General features: G+C 40.2%; 1 protein-coding gene across 1 annotated transcript in view; it reads right to left on the bottom strand.

Moving 5' to 3' along the window:
• Positions 1-23,650, bottom strand: part of PRMT3 (protein arginine methyltransferase 3) — a 64,046-nt gene that overhangs the window by 24,202 nt on the left and 16,194 nt on the right. Inside the window, exons 9-11 of the mRNA XM_081835366.1 lie at positions 19,643-19,764; positions 17,630-17,729; positions 10,105-10,183 (exon numbers count right to left, since the gene is read on the bottom strand). Coding sequence (XP_081691492.1) covers positions 10,105-10,183; positions 17,630-17,729; positions 19,643-19,764 — 301 coding nt within the window. The remainder of the gene's footprint in view (positions 1-10,104; positions 10,184-17,629; positions 17,730-19,642; positions 19,765-23,650) is intronic.

Here is a 23,650-nt window from a genome sequence, read left to right as displayed (position 1 = left end):
AGTTACAAAAATTAAAATGCAACAGGCAAGTGGAGTGGACCAAAAGGTATCCAAGCACCAATTAAACATATCCGCCAGAATTTCTTTGTGTTTCTTGTTCAGCAGCTACACTAAACAATTTTATTCAGATGCAAGGCTACTTAAATAGCAGTTGTTCAAAAGTAAAGCAACCAAACTCTGCCCCAATACATGCCCACTGCGGCCAACGCGTCCCTGAGTCACAAAACCAAACAGAGCATTAAGGGTACGAATCAGACCACAATAAGCATGCTCAGAAGCTGTGATCTGGCCTGTGCCCTTAATGCTCCTGACCAAGAAACACATTAGTCACAGAAAACTTACATCAGCACTTCTTGTTTTGAATTGTGAAGCTTATTAAATTAAATCCAAGAACACTCTTTTAAAGGAAGTACTTTGCAAGCATAAAGTGAAGAAAAAAATAACACTATGAAATTAACGTCCAATAGAAACGGTAGATGTTTTCATTTATTTTTGTGAGCTGAGGCAGTTCTATTAGCACAACACGGGAGATATCTCACCTTTTCCCAATTCCCACCCTTTTAAGTGCAGGCCAGTATGCCCCATTTTGTAAGAGGTTGGTGATCCTGCTTTAACACTACCACTAGGTCCACCCATTCATCAACTCACGTCTTGCTTGACAGCCAACTTTCAGAATTCAGTTCAGCAGCAGGCATGAAGTTTTCTCTGCTTGTGGCTTATGGCATGCAGGCCATTATTTAGATGACCATTATGGTTTTACAATACTTCCATGAAAAACTTGCTTTTAAAAAAATTGTCTTTAGCAGAAAAGTTCCAGCCTAAGAAGTATTAAAATTATTATTTATCTTACCCATCTAAAAACACAATAGGAAAAGGAGCCAATATATTTTGAATAATCCACTTCTGTGATGGGTCCTTTTGGTTTCTTTAAACCCCATGCTACTTACGATAGTAAAACCACTCCCATGCAAGAACCTTTTATTTCATACATATTCCATTACTTAGTTTTTAATCTGATTGAATTATTTCTCACCACACGTAATATTAAACTGCTGATCAGACATCTCTTAGAGAAGCGCACTTTAGAAACTCATAGGTTTGTCATCTGTGTCCTTCTCGACTCACTGCCCCCAAATCATTTGTCATTAGTAACAGCTCACACGGGGAGCAAAGCAAGATGGGAAATCTTTTATCCCTCAGCAATGCCTCACAAATGTAAGGACATTAAAAGGGTACGATCGTAGTAACTGCAGGGCTAGAGGCATATCTGTAAATGATTATCATTTGAAGGTGGAAAAGCAAATATAACAAATCACCTTTCTCATATAATACTTTTAGCTCCAGCCTGAAAGCCCCTTATTTTAGGGATCAGGCTTTTGGAAAGCTTGAGGTAGAAGATGACACAGCAACCAACCATTAGCCCACATTGTGACAACAAAGTTAAGTCAAATGAAACTATGGCTGGAATAAATGATTAGCACTTGGCTAAGTTAAAGCGGTAACAAAAAGATGATCACAGAAACACAGGTGGGAAGTATTGATACTTTTCTTTGTTCTGGGGCCTTAATAAAGTTGCACACATCTGCTGTACCTTCCAAGCATAAATGAAACCTAAATATTCTTCAGCCAGCACAACTTGTACAATAAGGTTGCAGTATCTATTTTACCCCAAAGGTGCAATGTAAACTTTTAACTTCTCTGGAATATATGAAACACTATGATGAAAGGTATTGTGAACAACTGTTTTAAACTAGTTGGCAAAATAGCTCACGAGCTACAAGTGCTCAAAGGAGGAAGTGTCCTATTTAAAATTCTGCTAAATGAGCTGTAGAGTTAAGCTAGTGGCATTGTATTGAACAAGGAAAGTTGATAAATGCATGTATATCTGACAGCTAGGTAATTTTGAGTATCATGTTCCCCAGCCCCAACATATTCTGTTTTGGCAGAACTTTCACCATTTTGGCCACATTGACCATTTGAGAAGTTTCTAGGCATTTCTTCCTTTCTTTTCAGTTTGAAGGCAGCCTATGCTTATGTCTTGGAGAACAGAAATGAGATACAGAAATTAAAGGGCAATGAAGTGATACACCTTTTTGTGTTTTACTTGCTTTTAGTTTTTATTATATTTTGTAAATGCCCTAGATATATGGAAGGCCATTAATAACTAACAATAACAAAAATAAAAAGAAGCCATGCCAGTACCACTCCCATTAATCAGGTTACACACACACACACACACACACACATACACTGTTGTCGTGTCAAATCCCATGGATTATAATAACCTGCACTAGACTATATCGAAGCATATTCCTTATAAATCTCCATCTTTCCTTCCATCAGGCAAGGAGGTTACTGGACCTCTAGCCTAACTCTTGAAAAAGTTCCGCCCTAAAATTAATGTAGCATATTTTTATCTCAATGGTGTCTGACAGAATTATCGGTCTGTTGCTACACATGATGCAAAAGTAAATTGCATCTACTGTGGACGTTCTGCTGTTTCAACCCCACCTGCTGGCTGATTTATAGAGGAACAAATGAAACCATCTATAAAGCCTCCATTAACCTTCTAAACTAGTTGGCATTAGAGCATCAGATACAAGTGCCTGAAGGTGTAAGAGCTCTGTTTAAAATACTGCTAAATGAACTGGACCATCAGGCTAGAGAACTATTAATGTATTTTATTGGGAGTGAGAAAGGAGTATAAATATTAAGCGCTTAACATCTATTTTCACTCATCAATCTTTTCTGTCCCCAAAGTGAAGAACTGTTTTCTTTCTAAAATAATTTTTATTACATTTTCAGATTATGCATTTCAAAATGAACATCTTTCATTATAACCATACAAAGACTTCCCTCCCTCTCCTTCCCTCTCCCCTTTTAATTTACCCACTTTTCCTGCATATATTGTATACCCATCTAATTAAGTTCTCTAATCTTATATCCCAGTGCAATATATTATACTGTTGAATTTACCATAATACTGTGAACGTTTTCAACTGTGTACGTATTTTCTACATACTCAGCAAAAATTCCACTCCTCTTTAAATATCTGTTCTTCTTGCTCTCTTATTACACTTGTTAGACTTGATAACTCTGCATATTCTAACATCTTAAGTTGCCAATCTTCCTTACTAGGAACCTCTCTCACCTTCCATTTTGGGGCTAACAAGATCTGAGCCGCCATTGTTGCATGACGGAAGTCCTGCCGTCATGAGATGATGCTTAGCATAGCGTAGAAGAAAGACACAAAGAGGCAGCAAGTATTTTCAGGATGGAGGAGCAGCTCCTTTTCCTTCCCTCTTGTCCGGTAACTTTTATTATCCTTTGTCCTCACCAACAGCATGGTCATCTGGCAATGTCTCACGTTACATCGCCTGGTAATGGTTTAACACTCCCATCACCATATAAGGTAATCACTGCCCAGAGGAAACACAACTCCCTATAAGGTCAATACATTCTAGACACTGCCAGGCACAGAGTGCTGGTCAATAGGTCAGCAGGCACAATACAAGCCTCTGTCATGGCTTTATGACTTCCACAGTTGCATACATAACTAAGTTTTTCTGAGACCTGGGCACCTCTGTCTGCACCATTCCTAACAATAATGCCTCTGGTTTTGGGGGGAACCTTGTTTTAAACATTTCCCTCAATCTCATTATATATCATTTCCCAATATTCTTTAACTATTTTGCATGCCCACCACATATGGAAAAAAGTTCATTCTATTTCTTTACATTTCCAACACAAATCTGATTCCAATTTATACATATTAGCTAGTCTACTTGTGGTTGGATACCATCTATGAATCATTTTCTTGTAGTTCTCTTTCAACATATAGCATGCTGTGAATTTCAACTCTTTCTGCCAAAGATTCTCCCAGAGGTTTAGTTCTATATTATACCCTATATCAATTGCCTAGTGGGTCATTGAGGCTTTAACCAGCTTGTCTTTTGTTTCCCATTCCAATAAAAGTTTGTACATTTTAGACAACACATTTTCCTTATTCTGCAATAACCCTTTCAAATTGTGAGCTTTGGTCTAAAAACTTTTTTCTTATCTAATTTAAACATATAAAGTTGATAATATTGTAACCAATCAGTAACATGGCTCCTTAGTTTTTCCATAGGTTTCAATCTGGGTTCATTCCCTGTGAAATCTAGCAAGTATCTATAGGATGCCCACTGTTTATCCATGTTGATGCTCTTGATTGCAATTGCTTCAGTTGGCAATAACCATAGGAGTGTTTTTCCTTCTAATAGGTTTTAATATTTCCCCGACTCTGTACAAATTCCTCCTAATAATATGGTTCACATAACTCTTATAGATTTTAGCTTTCCCATACCAAAGACATGCATGCCAGCTGAATTTAATATCATGGCCTTCCAAATCTAAAATGTGACCATTTTTCAATACAATCCATTCCCTTAGCCAACACAAACAAACCGCCTCATAATAAAAATGAAGGTCTGGCAGCAAAGAACTGTTTTCTAGCCATACCTGAATGTCATTCAATTTTTTTTTATGTCAACGTTAGTATTCAGTTCAAGCCACTGGTTCAAAAGTACTGGGATATTATGCATCTATTACATTATCAATCCATAGTGTATTTATTTATCCTTTCCCAAAGATCTGCTACCATTTCCCTCTTTGCTACAGGAAACTACTTCAACTCAAGTGACTTCCTAAAACCAGTCAACCGCTTTCTTAGTAACTTAGGATAAGGGATTTCTTGAAGTCCTGCTTCACTATAAACCGACAGGCCTTCTTACCTGTTTTTTGACATCTCTAACAAATTCTATTAAATCTATTAATTCCCTGTATAGAAATTCTGTTGACTCATATCACACTATGCATCACAAGCATTTGTATAATCCAAAAATGCAGTCATAAAATTTGTTGCATCAAATACTGAGACATCGGCAATATCATTTCTACTTAACCTATATCAATAACAGCTCACAAATATCCTGCCAGACAATCAGTAATACCCAGACTATGCTCAAAAGAGACAGCTCCTGCGTCAAGTGAATTCTCATCCATTCCACTATTCTTAGATTTCTACTGAACAGAAAAACCAACAGTTTTTCAGCTCACTAGAAGAGGGAACATAGTTCTTACCAACCAATTTACATCATTCTACACTGCATTGGCAGCTAACTACAAAGAAGGGGATAGAGATAACCTTCATTATGCTGGCCCAGCAATATTCCCCTCCCTAAAGCTATACTCATCACTTGCCTGCTTGAAAAGTAGAAGAACAGAGAGAGGACACATAGAACAGAAGCACACAATCTAAGTACTCTGTGAATGCAACTTGATGTCTACCACCTCTTCCTCCTACAGCTCCACTGACAGACAAACAGGAACAACCCATTGGCGCTGTGAAATGACACCACCACTACAAAATGCCAGATTTGCTTCTTAAGCTGCCAGTTGCCTAATCCTGTCTTAGACAATATGATAATTTCCTGGCTACACTGGCTTAGTGCTTAGTGCTAAGAACTGGAGGTGGAAAAACTTAAAAATCCACACCTGTACCATTTGCAACTCGAGTAAGGATTGTTTTCTTCAGGTTCTGCAAAACTATATATTCAAACTATATATTCACCCAAGAGGAAAAGCAAGCAGGCTGTAGAAAATAATTCAATTTTATTGAACCTCAACCTGTTGTACCATCCGTGTTTCTCTCAAGCAACTCAAATTACTATTTCCCCTCTGCGCTTAGTTACAGACACAGTGCTTTCCCCACTAATATTTCCCATGGTTTGACAGTAGAGTAAAAGAGCAACTCTCTTATTATTTTGGACAGAGACATGCCAAATATAAAACATGAAGCAGCAATATTTGGCAGCTTTATAATACTACAAGATGGGCAAAGGTCCAAATTCCCAGGATGCTTTAAATGCTGCAGTCTGCCTTGAAAATATTTCCCCTGGCTAAGCACCATTTTTAATTAAGCCATACAGCTGTGCACATTGCTAGTAGGTGGATCAGTGAGCACAGATGACTCAACAATTCCTATTGCAGAAAGTCAGAATTAAATGTTCCACAATCTAACTCTATAAGCAGGAAGAAGGAATGAAAATACATATGAAGCGGGTTTTGGTTTGGGCCAAACTATATCCAAGTGCTTAAAAAGGTAAAGGGACCCCTGACCATTAGGTCCAGTCGTGGCCGACTCTGGGGTTGTGGCGCTCATCTCGCTTTATTGGCCAAGGGAGCTGGCGTACAGCTTCCGGGTCATGTGGCCAGCAGGACTAAGCCGCTTCTGGAGAACCAGAGCAGCGCACGGAAACGCCGTTTACCTTCCCGCCGGAGCGGTACCTATTTATCTACTTGCACTTTGACGTGCTTTCGAACTGCTAGGTTGGCAGGAGCAGGGACCAAGCAACGGCAGCTCATCCCGTCGTGGGGATTCGAACCGCTGACTTTCTGATTAGCAAGTCCTAGGCTCTGTGGTTTAACCCACAGCGCCACCCGCGTCTCATCTAAGTGCTTATTAGGTCTCTAATACGAAACCAATTTCCCACCAAGAAACAACTCAAACAGGTGTTTGCTCCAACTTGAAAGGACATAAAATTCTGCCTGAGTCCTTGACCTAGTCATGGAGAAGAACAGTTGAAACAGCAGTAAAGAATGTAGGTATTTCAAAGGAGAAACTCACAGGTCAGAATTTCAGCTTGTTTAGAACAGTTTCTATAGATAAACTGGGAAGAGAAAGCTAGCCAGTGGTTTTGCAGCATGAAACAAGCACTGCCAATGTTGATCACTTTTTATCATTGCTACAGAGACTGGTTTTCTAAGAAACAGTTTTTTGGAGTTCTGGAGAAGTGTACAGGAAAAAAGAACAAAATCTAAAATATACTCAGATTTCAATTTCATAAAAGCCTGCATATTAGGCAATGAAAAAAAGACTAGTGTAAAATAAAATGTGATGAATGCATGGGACTCTAAAAACTAGAAGGAAAGAAATATATTAGAACACCCATAGATTACCATTGCTACAGAATGGCATGCCTAGGTTTCTATAATTTATCAAATTTATTATATGACTATGGCAGGTGATTCTGTAGCAATGTGCAATTTAGAACAAAAACCCTGCATATGTATGTATTAATTCATCTTTCCATTTCCAGGGTGGCATAAAAAGGTAAACACAAACCCAGAATTAAAGAGATACATAAAACAGCAACACCACACCATACAATCATCTCTGGTTCCCACTTCCTTGAATACACCACAGAAGGAAAATCGGGTCTTTATTCAAACAAGTGAACTTCCAGAGGGGTCACAGTGTTAGCCTCTCACAGCAAAAGCAACAAGAGCATTATGTGGCACTTTTAAGGCACACAAGACTGTTTTATGAATGTAAAAGATAACCAAAGCAGATTACCAAGCATGAGATCCCTAGTACTCCTCTAATTCTTTCTTAACCCAGGCAACTAGTCAACATGGTAAATGGTGTCATCCTTTCAAAGGCAAAGTGGGCTTCTGTAGTCATACAGTAGCTGCATCTACATGCAATGCCAAAAGCACAGTTTAGTGTCCTGTGGATGAGCTGCTATGAGCAAAACATAAGTATAGAGATTGCATACATTATACTCCTTTTTAAAAAAATAATATTTATTAACATTTTAAAGACTGCAAAAGAAAGGCAAAGAATTAAACCAAACAAAACAATACAATACAAAAGCAAAAACACCACACAACACCAACCCCCAAACATTAAATTAACAAAACCAAACAAACACAATTTAAAACACATCTAATAAGTTCAGTATCTTAACTTTCATTTACTTGTTTCAACGACCTCCTCACACCTCCCTTTTTGTATTCCATTTTAATTAACTGTTTCAGCAATTCCTTTCCATCTTCCTCTGTTTTCTGTCCTGTAATTTATCTTAACATATTCTAACCTTATTTTTCCCTTTAATATATAATTGTCTTAACATATTTTAACTTTATTTTCCCTTTAATACTCTAATAATCTATTTGTACTTAATTCCTTGTAACATTTCTACTAAAGCCATATAGCTCCTTTCCAACATTTTTCTAACACTCATTAATTTTACAATATTTTTATAAATAGTCTTTAAACTTTTTCCAATCTTCTTCCACCGACTCTTCTCCCTGGTCCCGGATTCTGCCAGTCATATCCACCAATTCCCTATAGTCCATCAACCTGGTGATCTTCTGTCCGATGCTCTTAACTCTTTTCCAAGTCCCTTCTGCGAGTCTACTTCATATTTATACATGAACTTTACTTTGTCTTCCACTGATCTTATTTTCATTTTCCTTCCTTTGAGGCTAAAGAGTAGATCTCGGGGAAACTCCCACCTAAAGATGATTTTATTCCTTCTCGACAGGGCAACCAAATCTCCGTAGTTAAATCTAAGATCCGAAAGGTATTTCAGGACGTCTTTCAAAATTTCCACTCTTGACTGTTGTTCTTCCAAGTTCCTCTGGTAGTTCCAACAGTCTCATATTTTGTTCTTCTCTTTTTTCCCTCCTCTTCCAAGTCCGAGAGCCCTCACAGTTTTAATCTCTTCTTGACCCAAGTCCCGGTCCCAAAAGTCATCAAATTCCTGTGTAAGGAAATCTATCAAACTTTCCTTCTCTAGTTCAGGTAGGGCTCTGATCCTCGAAATCTGATTTTCTTTAAATTCAATCATAGCAGGCATCAACTTATGGTCATCAAATTGCATCTGTAAGGCTAAGACTTTCTCTCTCTCCAATTGTGTTACTTTAGGTTCAATGGCAATAACTTTCTCCCTAGCCTTCTCCGCAGTTTGCCATGTCAAAGTAGATTCCTGTGTCAGTTTCTGAATATTTTCTATATTGGTGTTCACTTTTTGTCCTAAATTGTCAATTTTGGTAGTTACCACATCCACCTTTTTGTGGAGCTGTTCCAGTGAGTCACTTATCTTACATATACAACCACTAAGGCCTCTTCTGTCAACATTCTTAACCGATTCAAGGTCCCCAGAATCTCACAGGTTTTTATCTTGCAGCTGGAAATTCCCCCAGCTCAACTCTTGTGACAGTTTCAAAAGCTTCCTCTAGAGGGAAACAGTTCCTCTAGAGGGAAACAGTTTCTATTTGTATTAGTCCTTTTAAACTCAATTCAAACAATAAAGTTAGTTTCAATTTTCTGTTACTTTTACTCCTTTTTAAACGCAGACGGAGACCATGGAAACAATGTATTCCTCTTATTTAACTAACTGTCAGTGAAGGTTCTAATCACGGTCAGTCCTGTTGGCAGCCCGTTTCCAGGATTGGAGCGGTGGTATATTAACTCTGTTCGCTCTCTCCTGCAGGTATACTCAGTCCATGCATACATTATACTCCTGGCACTCTCTCTCACGTGTTCGGAAGACTAGGCTTTGTATGAGTTTAGTTTCACTTGTTATGCTTGAACCAGGGATCCTAGTTTAGAATGAACTCTGGCAAATTTAACATGGCAGCTTCATAAACCATGGTTTGAAATTACTAGAGTTGGTTTTAGAAATAAAACCAGGCTGGATCAGGCCAAAGTTTCTTCTAGTCCAGCACTTTGTGCAACAGAGCTCTCCCTACCCACAACTGGTATTCAGAGGTATACTGGTTCAAACAATCACAAGCCAAGCTTCAGTAAAAGTGAAACAAACACTGCCAAACTCCTCCTCCCAAATGTATGGGAGGAGTGCTAAACCAGGGTTTAACATTACATGCTCAGAATAGCCAGTATATTAATGAACCTTTAGAAATTAGCCAGATTAGTTAGCTACCCAGCTGAGTTAGATAAATGCAGCTATTTCAATGCTCAGTTTCTGACTACCTTATTGCCGTGCTATTTACTGATTTTTAAAAAATAAACTTTCAAGGTTTATACTTCAATATCTTGAAGAAGTCAAAGTGCTCTTGAAAACGCTATTTCGTTTAAGGCCCAAGTATCCCATTAATGCTTTTGTATTACCCATACTATGAAATGAATGCCTTGGAGCTTCCGCTAATGGAAACATTTTTCATCGCAGGTAAGAACTTTCTTAGTCATGCATAGCAGAATCTAAATCTTTTAGGTTTCCCCAGAGCTTGATTATTTATTAGAATTCTAGAACTAACCTGAGCCTCCTTCTGCCAGGTACTTGTCCCTTGCATAAATGACAGAATCCAGCATTGACTCAAAAAGAAGGAAATAACCCTGGGAAAATGAGAGGAAGGAGAGAAAAAAAAACACCACAATGAAAAGAAGACAGTGCTACGTATCAATTTAATCAGGTTCCATGTTTTCAGTTTAAAATTTGTTTTTCAAAGCACAAGTACTGGAGGATCGTTCGAAAGTTATTCTGTTCTCTCTCTACTGCAGATGCCTGCTGTAATTTAACAATTATTTCCACAAGCACTTTAACAGTTAGTGCTGTGCAATACACAGTGTTGTGAAATAAATTCCCACTACTATTGCCATTAGTGTAGGTTTCCCCATCCACATTCCAAATTGCAGTAAAATTGTAGGTCTCTGAAGAGATCCCTGCCTTTGCAGAACAGAGGCTCAGTATATGTTCCCTCTTGTTCCCCTCGAAGTGGCAGGTCAGAGGATTGTGAGTGTGCACAATGTTTATGCTGTCAGAAAGAATTACTTGCTGCATAGAGCCAACACTAGCCCTCAGCTAGTGTAAGAACAGTCGTGCTGGATGAGCCCAAAGGCTCATCTAGTCCAGCATTTTGTTCTTCCAGTGGCCAACCAGATCGCCTGTGGGAAGCCTGCAAGCAGGACCTGTGTGCAACAGTGCTCTTCCCACAAGTTATTCCCGACAACTGAGCTAGCATTCAGAGGCATAGCGGCTCTAAAAGTGGAGACAGAACACAGCCATCAGTAGGCATGAATTTGTCTAATCCTCTTTTAAAGCCATTGGGCAACCACTGGCTCTCGTGGAAGCAAATTCCATAACTACACACTGAATATTCAGATAATCAGCATCATTGAATGTCCCAGAGTTCCAGGATCATGGGAGAGAAAGAAAAAGTTATCCCTATCTACTTTCTCTATGCCAGGCATCATCTTAAATCCCTCTCTGATCATGTCTTCTGTGCCCCCCAACAATTTTTCTTTAAACGAAAGAGCCCCGAATGTTGTAGGGGAGTTATTCAAACCTCTTCTTGATCATTTTGGTTGCCCTTTTCAAGACCCTTTTCAGCTCTACAGTACTCACTCAGTGCAGCAATAAAACTGCTTGCACATTGGCAAAGCTAAGCAGGGGTTGGTATGGTATTATATTGGATGGGAGACGGCATGTTGAGATTCCAGCATTGCAGGGAGTTGGACTAGATGACCCCCAGGATCCCTGCCAACTCTATTATTCTATGATTTTCAGGTGAGGTGATCAGAACTTATTTCCACCATAGGTTTGTGTAATGGCATTGGTCTTGGCTATTTTATTTTCAATCCCTAATGATTGAATTTCCTAATGATCCAGATCTACATCTTCATGAAGCTATCCTCTACATTTCCAAGGTCTCATTCCTGGTCAGTCACCATCAGTTCATACTATGTGAGCATATATGCAAAATTAGGATTTTTGACCAAATGTGCTTCACTTTATCCAACCCAGCAAGAATGCACACAAGCACAAATGATCTTTAATTGGTTAAATGACTGAGGCTTTATGGCTATTGCACTGAGAGATCTTTTGTTGCTCATTTGTTTTGGTTTTTTTAAAAATTGATTCTGACTTTTATTGTTATAATCTATGGCAGGAGTAATGAACCACCATCTCTCCCACCACATATATTTTTGGCCTCTCAGATCACCTACTGATCTTCTTTACCCACTAGCCTAAAACCACTACTGGCTGCAACACAATGTTTTTATGCTGTCATGTGCTGTATGAAAAGGTGAGTCAAACTACAGCTATGCTGGTTTTCAATAAACATTGTGTTCTCTCACTGGCATTTGGTCCTGCAAGTTTTACTTCTCATGAAATATCACATCCTTGCATCTCACTAACAAACTATCCCTCATATTGAATCAAGTCATTTATTACTAATCTCTGAATGCATTGCTCTATGTGTGGTGCTCATCTCTGGTATAATTTAGAATGTAATTTCACAGGCTGCTGCCTCACCTGTAGGGGTGCCATCTGGAAAGAGAATTATACCTGACATTTTCTCCTATGATACTCAGGGACTCTCCTGCTTCTACACTGACAAGGTTCAGGATTTTTTAAAAAATAAAAACCTCGCATTAGCACCTTCAAAATTAATTACAGCAAAGGGTTCTGTACTGCACAGATATGTGAGCAGAATATTAATGACTTAGATGAGCAGCAAAACCATGGCATGCAATTGACATGTTCACTCTGGGTGATATTCAACTCATTCCTATTCCAGTAAAGCCAATGAAATCTATGGATGTAAGTTATGAAGTATGACTTAGCAGAATATCATCCAATCAGATGAACTAAAAGGAAGAAATCATTTTCTCTTTATAGAAGCACACTATTGTAAGCAATAAAAAGGATTGTTTGAGGCGTATTCCTGTAGTTATAAATTGTTCTACATCAAGAAGCAGGAAAATTTAAATCAAATTAGACTGTCCTGGCTGGTGGAAAAAAAGGTTACTGTGCCCAATTTGACTTTTAAATAGAATTCGGAGGGGGTCTTTTTGTCAAGGAAGGAAAGCCTCTTGCTTCAAATGAAAGCTCATGCCATAAAAGACACAATAGGCAAAATTGAAGTAGGCTATAACAATTTACAAGAAATCACATCTCTCAAAAGAAACTGGTTACACCCGACATTATCAGAAGCTGAAATATATTGAAGGTCATCATTTTAACACTGTCTATATAAGAAATCCACATCCCAAGGACTGTTTAGCTCAAATCAGTTTCAATTAGTTTTAACCTACTTCTCCTGCTTATTTGTTCCAAGTTCAAGGATGGGGAACCCACGGCCCTCTAGATAGTTGCTGGAAACCAACTCCCTTAATTCCTGACCACTGATATACTGGGTTGGGGCTGATGGGAGTTGGAGTCCAACAACTTTAGGTTCCCCACCTCCATCCTAGTTGAAACAATGCTGCAGTGATAACAAAAGCCACGAGGGAAACATATGCCACTCTTAAAGCAAGGGTGGTCGTCCTGCGCCCATCCAGATGATGTTGAACTAATTCCCATCTTCCCTGGCTATTCGCTGAAGGGCTATGTTAGTCATCTCCATCTTAAAAGACAGCAACTGCCTCAAAGGCCACATATACCCTGAGGAAACAAAGATGCAGTTGATGGCTATTTCGACCTCCAGGACCAGAGGTATCACGTTTTTGAATGCTTGGTTGCTGGGAGTAACAGTGGTAGAGCCCTATTTGCCCTTCTCCTTATGGGCTTCCCATTAGCATCTGTTTGGACATTGTGGGAAATAGGATGCTGGGTAGCTTTCATTTCATCTGATCCAGCAGGTCTTTGGTTATGTTCTTATGACTTGTACAGTAGTTCTCGTTGTCAGGCTGGACTGAAGGTGTACCAAGAGGATGGAGAAGTGCCACTGCCCATTGCTGTTGCTGCCTGGCACTGGCTACCCCTTTGCCACTGGAAAACTTGCTTGAGGAGGTCTACCTCAAATATGACAATAGTCCTGGACACTGCCAGCTCTATGCCCTCCTGAGAGATGCATCAAACATAGGTGCAAACTGTCCTAGATTCTACAACATGTTTCCAAAGGTAAAGTCTCCCCTTTCCAGACTAGCATGATAATTGGGGGGGGGGGGGAATCAGCCCATAACCCTAAGGCATTCTGCTTGTTCTGCTATCTGCACTCATTATTTCCAGTAGGAACATTTAAGGAAACTAAACATGGGGTGAAATGTGAAGCCTGTGCTGAAAAGCTTCCTCCCAGGTGTACACACACATGGAATCATCTCCCTCAACTGATAAAATGAATGTTCAGAGAAACTAGCACCAGCATATTGCACAGCCGTTCTCATTTCAGTTAACTACTGAATGTAGAATTACCCTAATTACTGTAAAACAGCATTACCTCTTAAAATTCAGTACCTCGAGGGAACAGAAGCACAATTCTGACTGCATACAAAGCAGCCTTGTTCACAAAGCCTGCTCACCTAAGATATATAGTCCACTGCTCCTGCAATACGAACGATACCCAAGACACATTTCTTAGCTTCCAACTAGCACAAAAATATACGCATTGTGTGTAAACACTGACCTATGCTTCTAAGCACTTCTAAATGCTATTCTAGCGCCCGAGTAAAGCCTTTAAAACTATTGCTACAATATTAGCCCCAATTATTTCATATCTGTCTTCCTAACAGTATTGTTGCAGTGTATTCTAAAAGCAGATTTTTAAAATTATTCTTCATTTGCTAACATGGCTGCTTAACAGTACAATCCTTTGCATGTAAAACGTCCTATTTCCAACAGGACTAATTCCCAAATAGGATTACGCAGGTAGCGCTGTGGGTTAAACCATAGAGCCTAGGGCTTGCCGATCAGAAGGTTGGCGGTTTGAATCCCCGCGACGGGATGAACGCCCATTGCTCGGTCCCTGCTCCTGCCAACCTAGCAGTTCGAAAGCACGTCAAAGTGCAAGTAGATAAATAGGTACTGCTCCGGCGGGAAGGTAAATAGTGTTTCCGTGTGCTGCTCTGGTTCGCCAGAAGCGGCTTAGTCATGCTGGCCACATGACCAGGAAGTGGTACACCGGCTCCCTCTGCCAATAAAGCAAGATGAGCGCCACAACCCCAGAGTTGGCCACGACTGGACCCAATGGTCAGGGGTCTCTTTACCTTTAATTCCCAAATAATTGTGGAAAGGATTTCATCCAACAAGGTTCATGTTGTATAGATTCTCACATACAGTACAAGTAACTTAAGATATTTATAGTACCTCTGTTAGCACCAAGATAGACAAAAATCTATACCATAGTTTAGTGCTATGTAAGTCTTTCTTCCTTTCAAGGTTCCTGAACTCTTGCCAGTACGGTTCGGAAAAGTTCAGATTTTGCTTAGCTATGGCTTGTTGCTTCCTTCAAACCAGAAAACAAAGTTCAAAACCAACTGTGGTCAATTTCTGAAGAAGCCTGCTTCAAACCATGGGTTATGAGACCAATCACAGTGTTAAACAACGTTTTCTGGTTTGGAGGTAACAGGCTGTAGTTAGCTAAAATAGCAAAAGCTTCCAAACTTCTCCTCTTGGCCATGAGGGTAGAGAGAGTGCATGAACTAGAGAGGAGGATAGCGCTAAACCAACATTTAGCAGTACATCTGAACACAATCACTGAGATCTTGCCAGCAAACAAAGGATGTATATTCAAGTACAAGTGTGCAACGGGAGTATTTTGAGGAGATTTCACCCCTCCCATATCCAAGAATCTCCTGATGTCTCTGCTGATTCTCCAGAGAGGAGGGTGTGTGTGTTGTGCTCTCTACTTATTCTACTCCAGCACCACATCAAAGAGTCAGTCAGTCAGTGTGTCGGAGAGAGAGAGAGAGACTGAGTGTTAGAGATCGTGTATGAAATTTTTTTTTAGAAGCTGCTTATTCATTTGTGTAATCACAATGTGTATTTTGTGTGTATTACAGATTGAGGTTTGTGATTTAACTCTTTCCTAATGGACACAGAGTGGTTGCAGTAACTGTTAAATGGTATTGTTAAAGTGTCTTAGATAAAGTGGGAAAGAGATACCCGCAAATGTGTTAACAAAGGTTGTAAGCAGAGAACAACTTTTGGAGTGTGTGTGTAAATTGCAGTTATATTAAAGATTCTTGAAATGGTCGGATGAAATGGGGGAGGATGAGGAGATTTCACCCCTCCCATATCCAAGAATCTCCTGATGTCTCTGCTGATTCTCCAGAGAGGAGGGGGCGGTGTTCTGCTCTCTACTTATTCTACTTCAGCACCACATCAAAGAGTCAGTCAGTCAGTGTGTCGGAGAGAGAGAGAGACTGAGTGTTAGAGATCGTGTGTATAGATAAGGTTGCTGCTAGGAGCAGCTGCAGACACTCAGTGCGGTTCAGCATTTCTTTATGCAAAGACCCATTTAGCTCTGTATATAGTTTGTATAGTTGTAGATAGAATAAAGAAGATATTCTACAGAGCTGCTCTCTGAGTTGTTTATACTCTGCTAGACTCTGCTGTACTCTGCTGTGTGATGACTGTCTTCTTGTGGAAGTGAATCCGGTGCTCACAACTCTAAGCTGTGAGTTCACAGCACTTTGACCTGTTCCTGCGCAGAAGGTGGTCTCTGGAAGTGCTACCCAGCTCGCCTAGCCCAGTCGGGGCTGAAGTGGATGAGTCCAGTTGGTGACACTGGCTCAAGGGCGATGCTGACATATTTAAGTAAAACAGAAGAGCTAGAATAGCACAGAAGTCAAACAGTTAATAATCAAATACATAAGCAGGTGTCTATTCCAGTCTAATGTTGTTACAACACAGAATCTTATGTTCAAAAAGCAGCCTTATTCCCTAAATTTCTGCAGGAAAGTTCTACTGGAGTATATCAACACAGTTTCTTCAAAAGATGTTAGGATTTAAAGTAGGTCACGTACGTTTTTATTAGACTTCCATAAATTATGTATGGTATGAAAAATGGAATCAGCCTACAATATTTGTCATCACGAGGCTGCTAGCCATCCAAGAAACATAAATACATTTGCTGGCAAGTGACTATTCATTCATTCACTTTTAAGTTTGAAGAAGGAAGCAAGTAGATCTTCTCCACCCCCCCCCCCAATACTTCTGACCTTTTCATTATGATACACCACTTCATTCCACTGTTTTGAAGGAACATCTTCCTCAAATAAATGGATCAGAACATTGTCTGCTACCACAAGTCTTCTCTATTTTCCCAAGGATATTTGGCTTTATGCAAGTCTCAAATTTCCATGCTGCAATACCATTAGAGAAGCTGACCTGATGCACAAACATATCTATAAAAATAGCAAGACTTCTTTTCTAACACTCACCGACTATTTCTATTTCAGAGAAGTTTTTCCAGGTGTATATGCCATCACAATTATAATTATCAGGCTGTTCAAACAAGAAAGTTATACGGAACAACTATGATGCAATTTGGTATCCACCCCACCCCAATCACAGCGCTTCTGACGTGGTTTCTAGTGTTCCTTTTATACTGCATTACCCGTTGTGTTATGGAAATGCAGCATTTTGAAAGATACACTATCATGTCATGTTAATAGAAAGCTCTAGAACATGAATTTGTGTGTGGGTCCACAAAGCCACACTTCCTGGATTGTTTACACACACAAAAATCACGCATAATTTGCATCAGTTTCTCAGGCTAATTTGTATAAGTAGAAGCTGAACACATATGAACAGACAATTAAAATATTGGCTGTTCATTAAGAACATAAGACTATTTTGCTGTATGAAGCCAGTGGCTTATCTGGTCCAGGATCCTATTTTCACAGTGGCCAGGCAGGAGAAGACCAGAAGAGTACTCTTGCCTTGTGCATTCGGAAGCATTACTGCCTCCACAGTAATGCCCTCCCCTTGGCATACCCACACATAATGCCGAAACATCTGACAATATATATAATTTAAACACACAGTGACAAAGTTCACTAAAATCAGATCAAGTATTGCTGATAAAATCTAAGAGAACATATTTGTGCACTCACCATCCACTCAGATATGACAACATCCACTTTGTCAATGGGCAAATCAACTTCTTCAATTCTTCCTTTGATCAAAGAAATAGTATCTCCCAGTCCATTGAGTCTGCAAGCACAACATCGAGAATGTTACACGCCTTCTGATCAAGATTCACAAGTGCTCCAACAATAGCATTACCCTAACAGACCCACAAAAGAACGATGGGGGGGGGGGACGGCAGTGATGATGCTCAGGAATTTAGCAATGGACTTTTTACCACGTGAGATATCAAAATGATTTATTTTACACATAGCCAATGACATAGGGCATCGCAGAAGTGAACAATGATACAGCACCTAGGGGGACTGTACATGCAAAACTATGAACCCAGTCTCTGCCCTCCATGTAAATTAAAGTACATTCATGGCGGCACTCAAGGCACTTTGGCCTCTGGTGACTGATTACTGATCAATGGGGATTGGCCAACCTTCACTACCAATCACTTCTCAGCTTAGGCAGACATTCCAGAAGATCCTCAGTTTGAACAAGAAAATCATGGCCAACAGCCCTGGAACAAGCCAGGATATGAAAACAATTTAACAATGGCTTCATATCGTGGCTTGCTCTGAAGCCATTAACCATAGTTTCCCAGTATGGATTGAATACTTCTGGGCTTGTTCACTCACAAACACAATAGGGGAAGTGTGGTGATTCAATGGGGGCATGGAAGGTGCACTCACATATCTCAACTTAAACCAAGATAAGATCGTCTGAATGCATACTATGTATTCAAAATGGGTGGCTGTGACAGCTACTCTGAAAGTCTGTAACAAGACTCTTACAAATTGTTTTAATGTGAATTAGAGACAAATGAAACAATTTTACGATCAGCAGATGTAACCTTAGAGCAACTGTTCACTGGGTACTCCTAGAAATCATTCATCACTGTCATAAGATTAGTTCTTTTAATCCCACTTTTGCCCCTACCATGGCATGCAAATCAAACAACTCCAAAACTGTTGCGCTGACAGGTATTTTCATAATTATCTCAGATACAAAGTGTAGCAAGGTTTTCCTGTACTCCGTAATGAAGGAATAAAAAATTAGTCCAAATGGCAGTTTCTTAATGCAACAGCTGCCTGCAGCCCTTCAGAAAAAGGATAAGCCTAGATAACTGCTCTTTGTAGAAACTGCAGTTCCATGATAGAGGTATTGCACACATCATGTTGTAACGTGCTCAAACCCGCCAATTTGAGCAGGATCTGAAAAAATGAATTGCCTTAACTGCAATGGTAGTCCTTTCTATACCTTGCACCTTAAGAGCTAGAAATATACCCAATCAGATGTCCATATATGAGCTTATTTGCCAAGGTCTTTATAATATCCCAAAGTGGGAATAGAATACAAGCAATATAAAAAACAGTGTTGAAATCTAATTGCAATGTTGTGAAAGGCAGCTGTTTTGCCACTTTAGGTGCAAATGTTGTTTTCCTGTTCTCATTAACAGTGAGCGCTAGAGGCTCCTAAACATTGGGCCATGTCCCTGGATCCCATAATTTGCTGTTCTTGACCTAGTGGTGAATTTAAATAATGGCTTTGCTGACAGTACTATGCAACAGCATCCCTTGCCAGTAAACCAGGCAATGTACAGGGGACAATTAGTGTTACTTAAAAATATAAAGTGCCACACTCTTAAATGCAGATGGGCACCCAAAAATGGGTGCATAAATACTGAGTTAACATGTCTGTGTATCATACATATGTATGTGCATGTGCACACACAGGCCTAAATTCAACTAACCTGGCACATTAGGAGAAACCAATGTAAGGGCTCCTGCTAGTGCAATGGGGTTTACTCCCTCCCTTGTGCCTCCCCCAAATATGCTCTGGAGAGCCAGAATAACATGTAGGAGAGGGAGGATTGTTCTGCCTGGCAAAGGAGAAATGCTTGCGCTGATGAAACAATTAGAAGAGTGCAACACTGTATTCCTCCCACAGAATATTAATGCAGGGAATTCAAGTTTCTAAAATACTCTTACCTAATGATGTCCATAGCTTGATAGATAATTTCAGACTGGTCTACTCCTATCACCTTCTTTGCACCTGCTTTGGCAGCAAACATGGAAAGGATTCCAGTTCCACAACCAACATCCAGGACAATCTAACAGAAAAGAGAAAGAAAGAATTAGTGTGGCAATACTTGGCGATGCTACAAAGCCATTATACTGGAGCCCCAAATCCTATTTGTGAAAGTTTGCAAGTTTCCAGTAAAAAGTAAATAAGAAACACAATGGCTTAAATTCTCAGGAGAGCAAAGAATATAGTCATACCTTGGGTTACAGACGCTCCAGATTGTGTGGTTTTGGGTTGCGCACCGCGCCAAACCCGGAAGTACCGGAATGGGCTACTTCTGGGTTTCGGCGCTCACGCAGAAGCGCTAAATCGTGCTTTGCACAAGTGCAGAAGCGCCGAGTTGCGACCTGCACGTGCGCAGACATGAGCTGCGGGTTGTGAACGTGCCTCCTGCCGGATCACGTTCGCAACCCGAGCGCCCACTGTACACCTCATAGCAGAGATAGAGAACCTGTACTCCTCCAAGTAGACTCCCAGCTCCCATCAGCCCCAAGCAGCATGGACAGCAGTCAGGGATAATGGGAATTTTAGTCTTGCAACATTCAGATATCTACAGGTTCTTCACTTCCTGCCACACAGGTCGCATGCAGCTATTAAAACAATTTTTGCAGAGTGTCGCAAGCTATACTGAGAAATCTGAACAACTTGGCATTAAACAATATTCAAAAAACACATCTCGATGTCTCACAGATTGAACCCACACAACCCCCAGGCAAATAATATACTTATGGTGCCTCTGAAATCTCGTTGCAATTCCAAAACATTCAAAATCAGCAATACCAGCACCACAGTACAGCTAGGTAAGAATGTTACTTGTCCAACATACTGGGACAGTACAATAAAGCATATCATTCCTATGATAAATTCAAGCCATCTATGTAGAATATGTGGTTCAATACTGAGTTAACATGTCTGTGTATCATACATATGTATGTGCATTTGCACACACAGGCCTAAATTCAACTAACCTGGCACATTAGGAGAAACCAATGTAAGGGCTCCTGCTAGTGCAATGGGGTTTACTCCCTCCCTTGTGCCTCCCCCAAATATGCTCTGGAGAGCCAGAAAAAACCCCCAGAATAACATGTAGGAGAGGGAGGATTGTTCTGCCTGGCAAAGGAGAAATGCTTGCGTTGATGAAACAATTAGAAGAGCGCAACACTGAATTCCTCCCACAGAACACCCACCTATATTCATTTGAAAATAAGCTGAGCTGGTTAGCATGGGGGGGGGGGGAATACAGATAACTGGACACACAAGTGTTCAGCCACCAGATAATTATTCAGACTGCCAACATCTGATGGAGGGCTCTGACTGTATTCCAGTGGTGCCATTTACAGGTCTGTAATTAAAGGCCTGTCAGCTTTTTTTCATTATAGACCCTTCAGTGATTTTTCACCAGAGAGATTTCCAAGCTGAATAGCAAACGCTATGATGAGGTGTTTTGTTTTTGTTTTTTTAAATAATCACAAAAAATCAGAGAGGAAGATCATTTGGGTTAGGCATAAAGCAGCAGTTTGCTTACAGCAGTGAACTTCCAAGTGTAGATTAAAGATCTGAAGAAGTACCTAGATATTTAGGTTAGGTATTATGACCGCAGCACTCTTAACTGTCTGGCTAGTTTAGCTTCCTGCTTATATACTGCTTTGTCCTTTACACACTCCATTATAAATATAAATACAACATGTATCAATATACAGTGATACCTCGGGTTACATACGCTTCAGGTTACAGACTCCACTAACCCAGAAATAGTGCTTCAGGTTAAGAACTTTGCTTCAGGATGAGAACAGAAATTGTGCTCTGGCGGCGCGGCAGCAGCAGGAGGCCCAATTAGCTAAAGTGATGCTTCAGTTTAAGAACAGTTTCAGGTTAAGAATGGACTTCTGGAACGAATTAAGTTCTTAACCTGAGGTACCACTGTATAGCACGGTATCTCATTCAATCCTTTATGTTTGTTTTTTTACAACAGCTAATGGTAGCTGATGATACACTGCATCAATAATCATGAGAATGATACTGCAACTGGATGCATCATCATGTAAAAGGTAAAGCAACCCATTTCACCTTTTTTTAAATAATAATTTTTATTAGATTTTCACATTTTACACACAGAAATAATCAAAAACAAGACATGCATAATTTCATAACTTTCTTAACCCCCCTCCCTGACTTCCCCCCACCCTCCCTTCATACATCCCAATTCCAACAATTGACTCAGCAAATTCTTATCTCTCATCCTTAACATATTATTATTATTTTTACAGTTGGTTCTTATTACTTGACCAAATTTTACTTATCCGATTTTCTTATGAATATTAAATTCTTTTCTAAGGTCGACCCAAATTCCCTTCCACGAATTCCCTTTCATATATTAAATGTAAGTCATAATAGACAAATATAGAAATCATAAAAATTTTAAAATTCTGTTTCCCGCCCCCCCTACCCCGGTTTCTGTCCCTTCCCAACTAAATGTCCACAAAACAGTTCCTAGCCTGGATTCCTCACATCAGAGGCCTTCAAATCTCTGTCAGTCTCTCTCTGCCGGTTTTGTTGGTAGCAAATTTTGTTGATCTTCAGATCTCGAAGGAGCTCAAACACAGTCTCATCTAATTTTCTCCCATCCAAGAAACTTGGTAACAACTGCTGCAAAAAGTCAACTGATCTCCCATGTACAAAGAGGAAGCCCCAATCATATTTCTTATTTCTTTTAAGTTCCAATATTCCAAGTGTTCCAGGGGCTTCCTCTTTCCTCTTTCGCATCTTTCGCTGGTTGGTAATCCCAAAGTCGTCTTCTTTATATTCTAACAATGTAGGCTTGAAGTTGGTGCTCTCCTGTACTTTCTTAGCTCCTTCTTCCCTCTCCCCTAGTTCCAAAAATGTCTCTTCTTGTTCAGCTGCAGCTTCTGTTTCAATCAAATCCTTTGTGCATTCAGCAGAGTTGCTTGTTTTAGAGTTCAAGGTCATAAGTTGTTTGTTCATAGCCGTGCTCTGCTCCTGCAGTATTCCCACGAAAAAGAGCATTCTTTCTATCTCTGCCTGTAGTTTTCCATCTGTAGCCATTGCAATGTTTCAAAGTTTCCCCTAGGGGATTCTGGTTACTTAATAGTCCAACAGTCAGATACTTTGTTGTTTATAACTTTTTTTGTTCCCAAACACTTTAGTTCAAATGTAACAAATTTAGTCCAGAGAGATGTTAAACCATAAAAAAAATTTAACTTTAACTGCCCGTTTGACAGCTCTTTTGACAGCTGTCAAACTCCTTGTTCCTTTTCCTCCAGCTCACACACAGGGCGCTCCCGGGTCTAGGGGGGGGGGTAAACAAAAGCTTCCAAAATTCGACTCTTACTCTCCAGCACAAATCTTCTTCTGTCAAATTCGTGGAATTAATGTCTTTTAACTCATACCAAAAAAGAGATCTCTCCACCTTAGTTCTCCTATCTTTGCTTTAAATCTTTTTGTAGATAGAGGGGGTGCGGACTTCCCTTTAGCACATCCCCCGGTCGTACCGAATTCAAAGGTGAAAATTTTTAAGGTCCAAATTCCCTTCTACTCACGGGTTGCTTCAAGTCCAAATTTCAGGGAAAAAAGTCAGCGCTCTCCGGCCATGGCTCGCGGCTTCGCTTCACTGCAGTAGCGGTCTACTCACAGCACCACGCCACTCTCCGTACCCTCTCCGTAGCCTTTAAAAAGGCTCTTCGTGGGTCGGGGGGCGCTTGAGGTGCCCACTGAGTCACCAAGTCCGCAGGCTTCCGCGCCTGCGGTTTCTAAGGGTCCCCGCTTCGCCGTCGCGGTAAGACCCGTCTGCAGCAAAGCCGATTCCCTCCGGAGCTCGGGGGGAATCCGCCATTAGCCGATCGCGCTAACCCGGAAGTCGCAACCCATTTCACCTTGTCATCTGTCAGTCAAGTATA

This window comes from Podarcis erhardii, assembly GCF_964252035.2.
Source record: "Podarcis erhardii genome assembly, chromosome: 1".
Lineage (NCBI taxonomy): Eukaryota > Metazoa > Chordata > Lepidosauria > Squamata > Lacertidae > Podarcis > Podarcis erhardii.
Note: the sequence above shows the minus strand (reverse complement) of the source record. Positions and strands in the feature narration are given on the sequence as shown.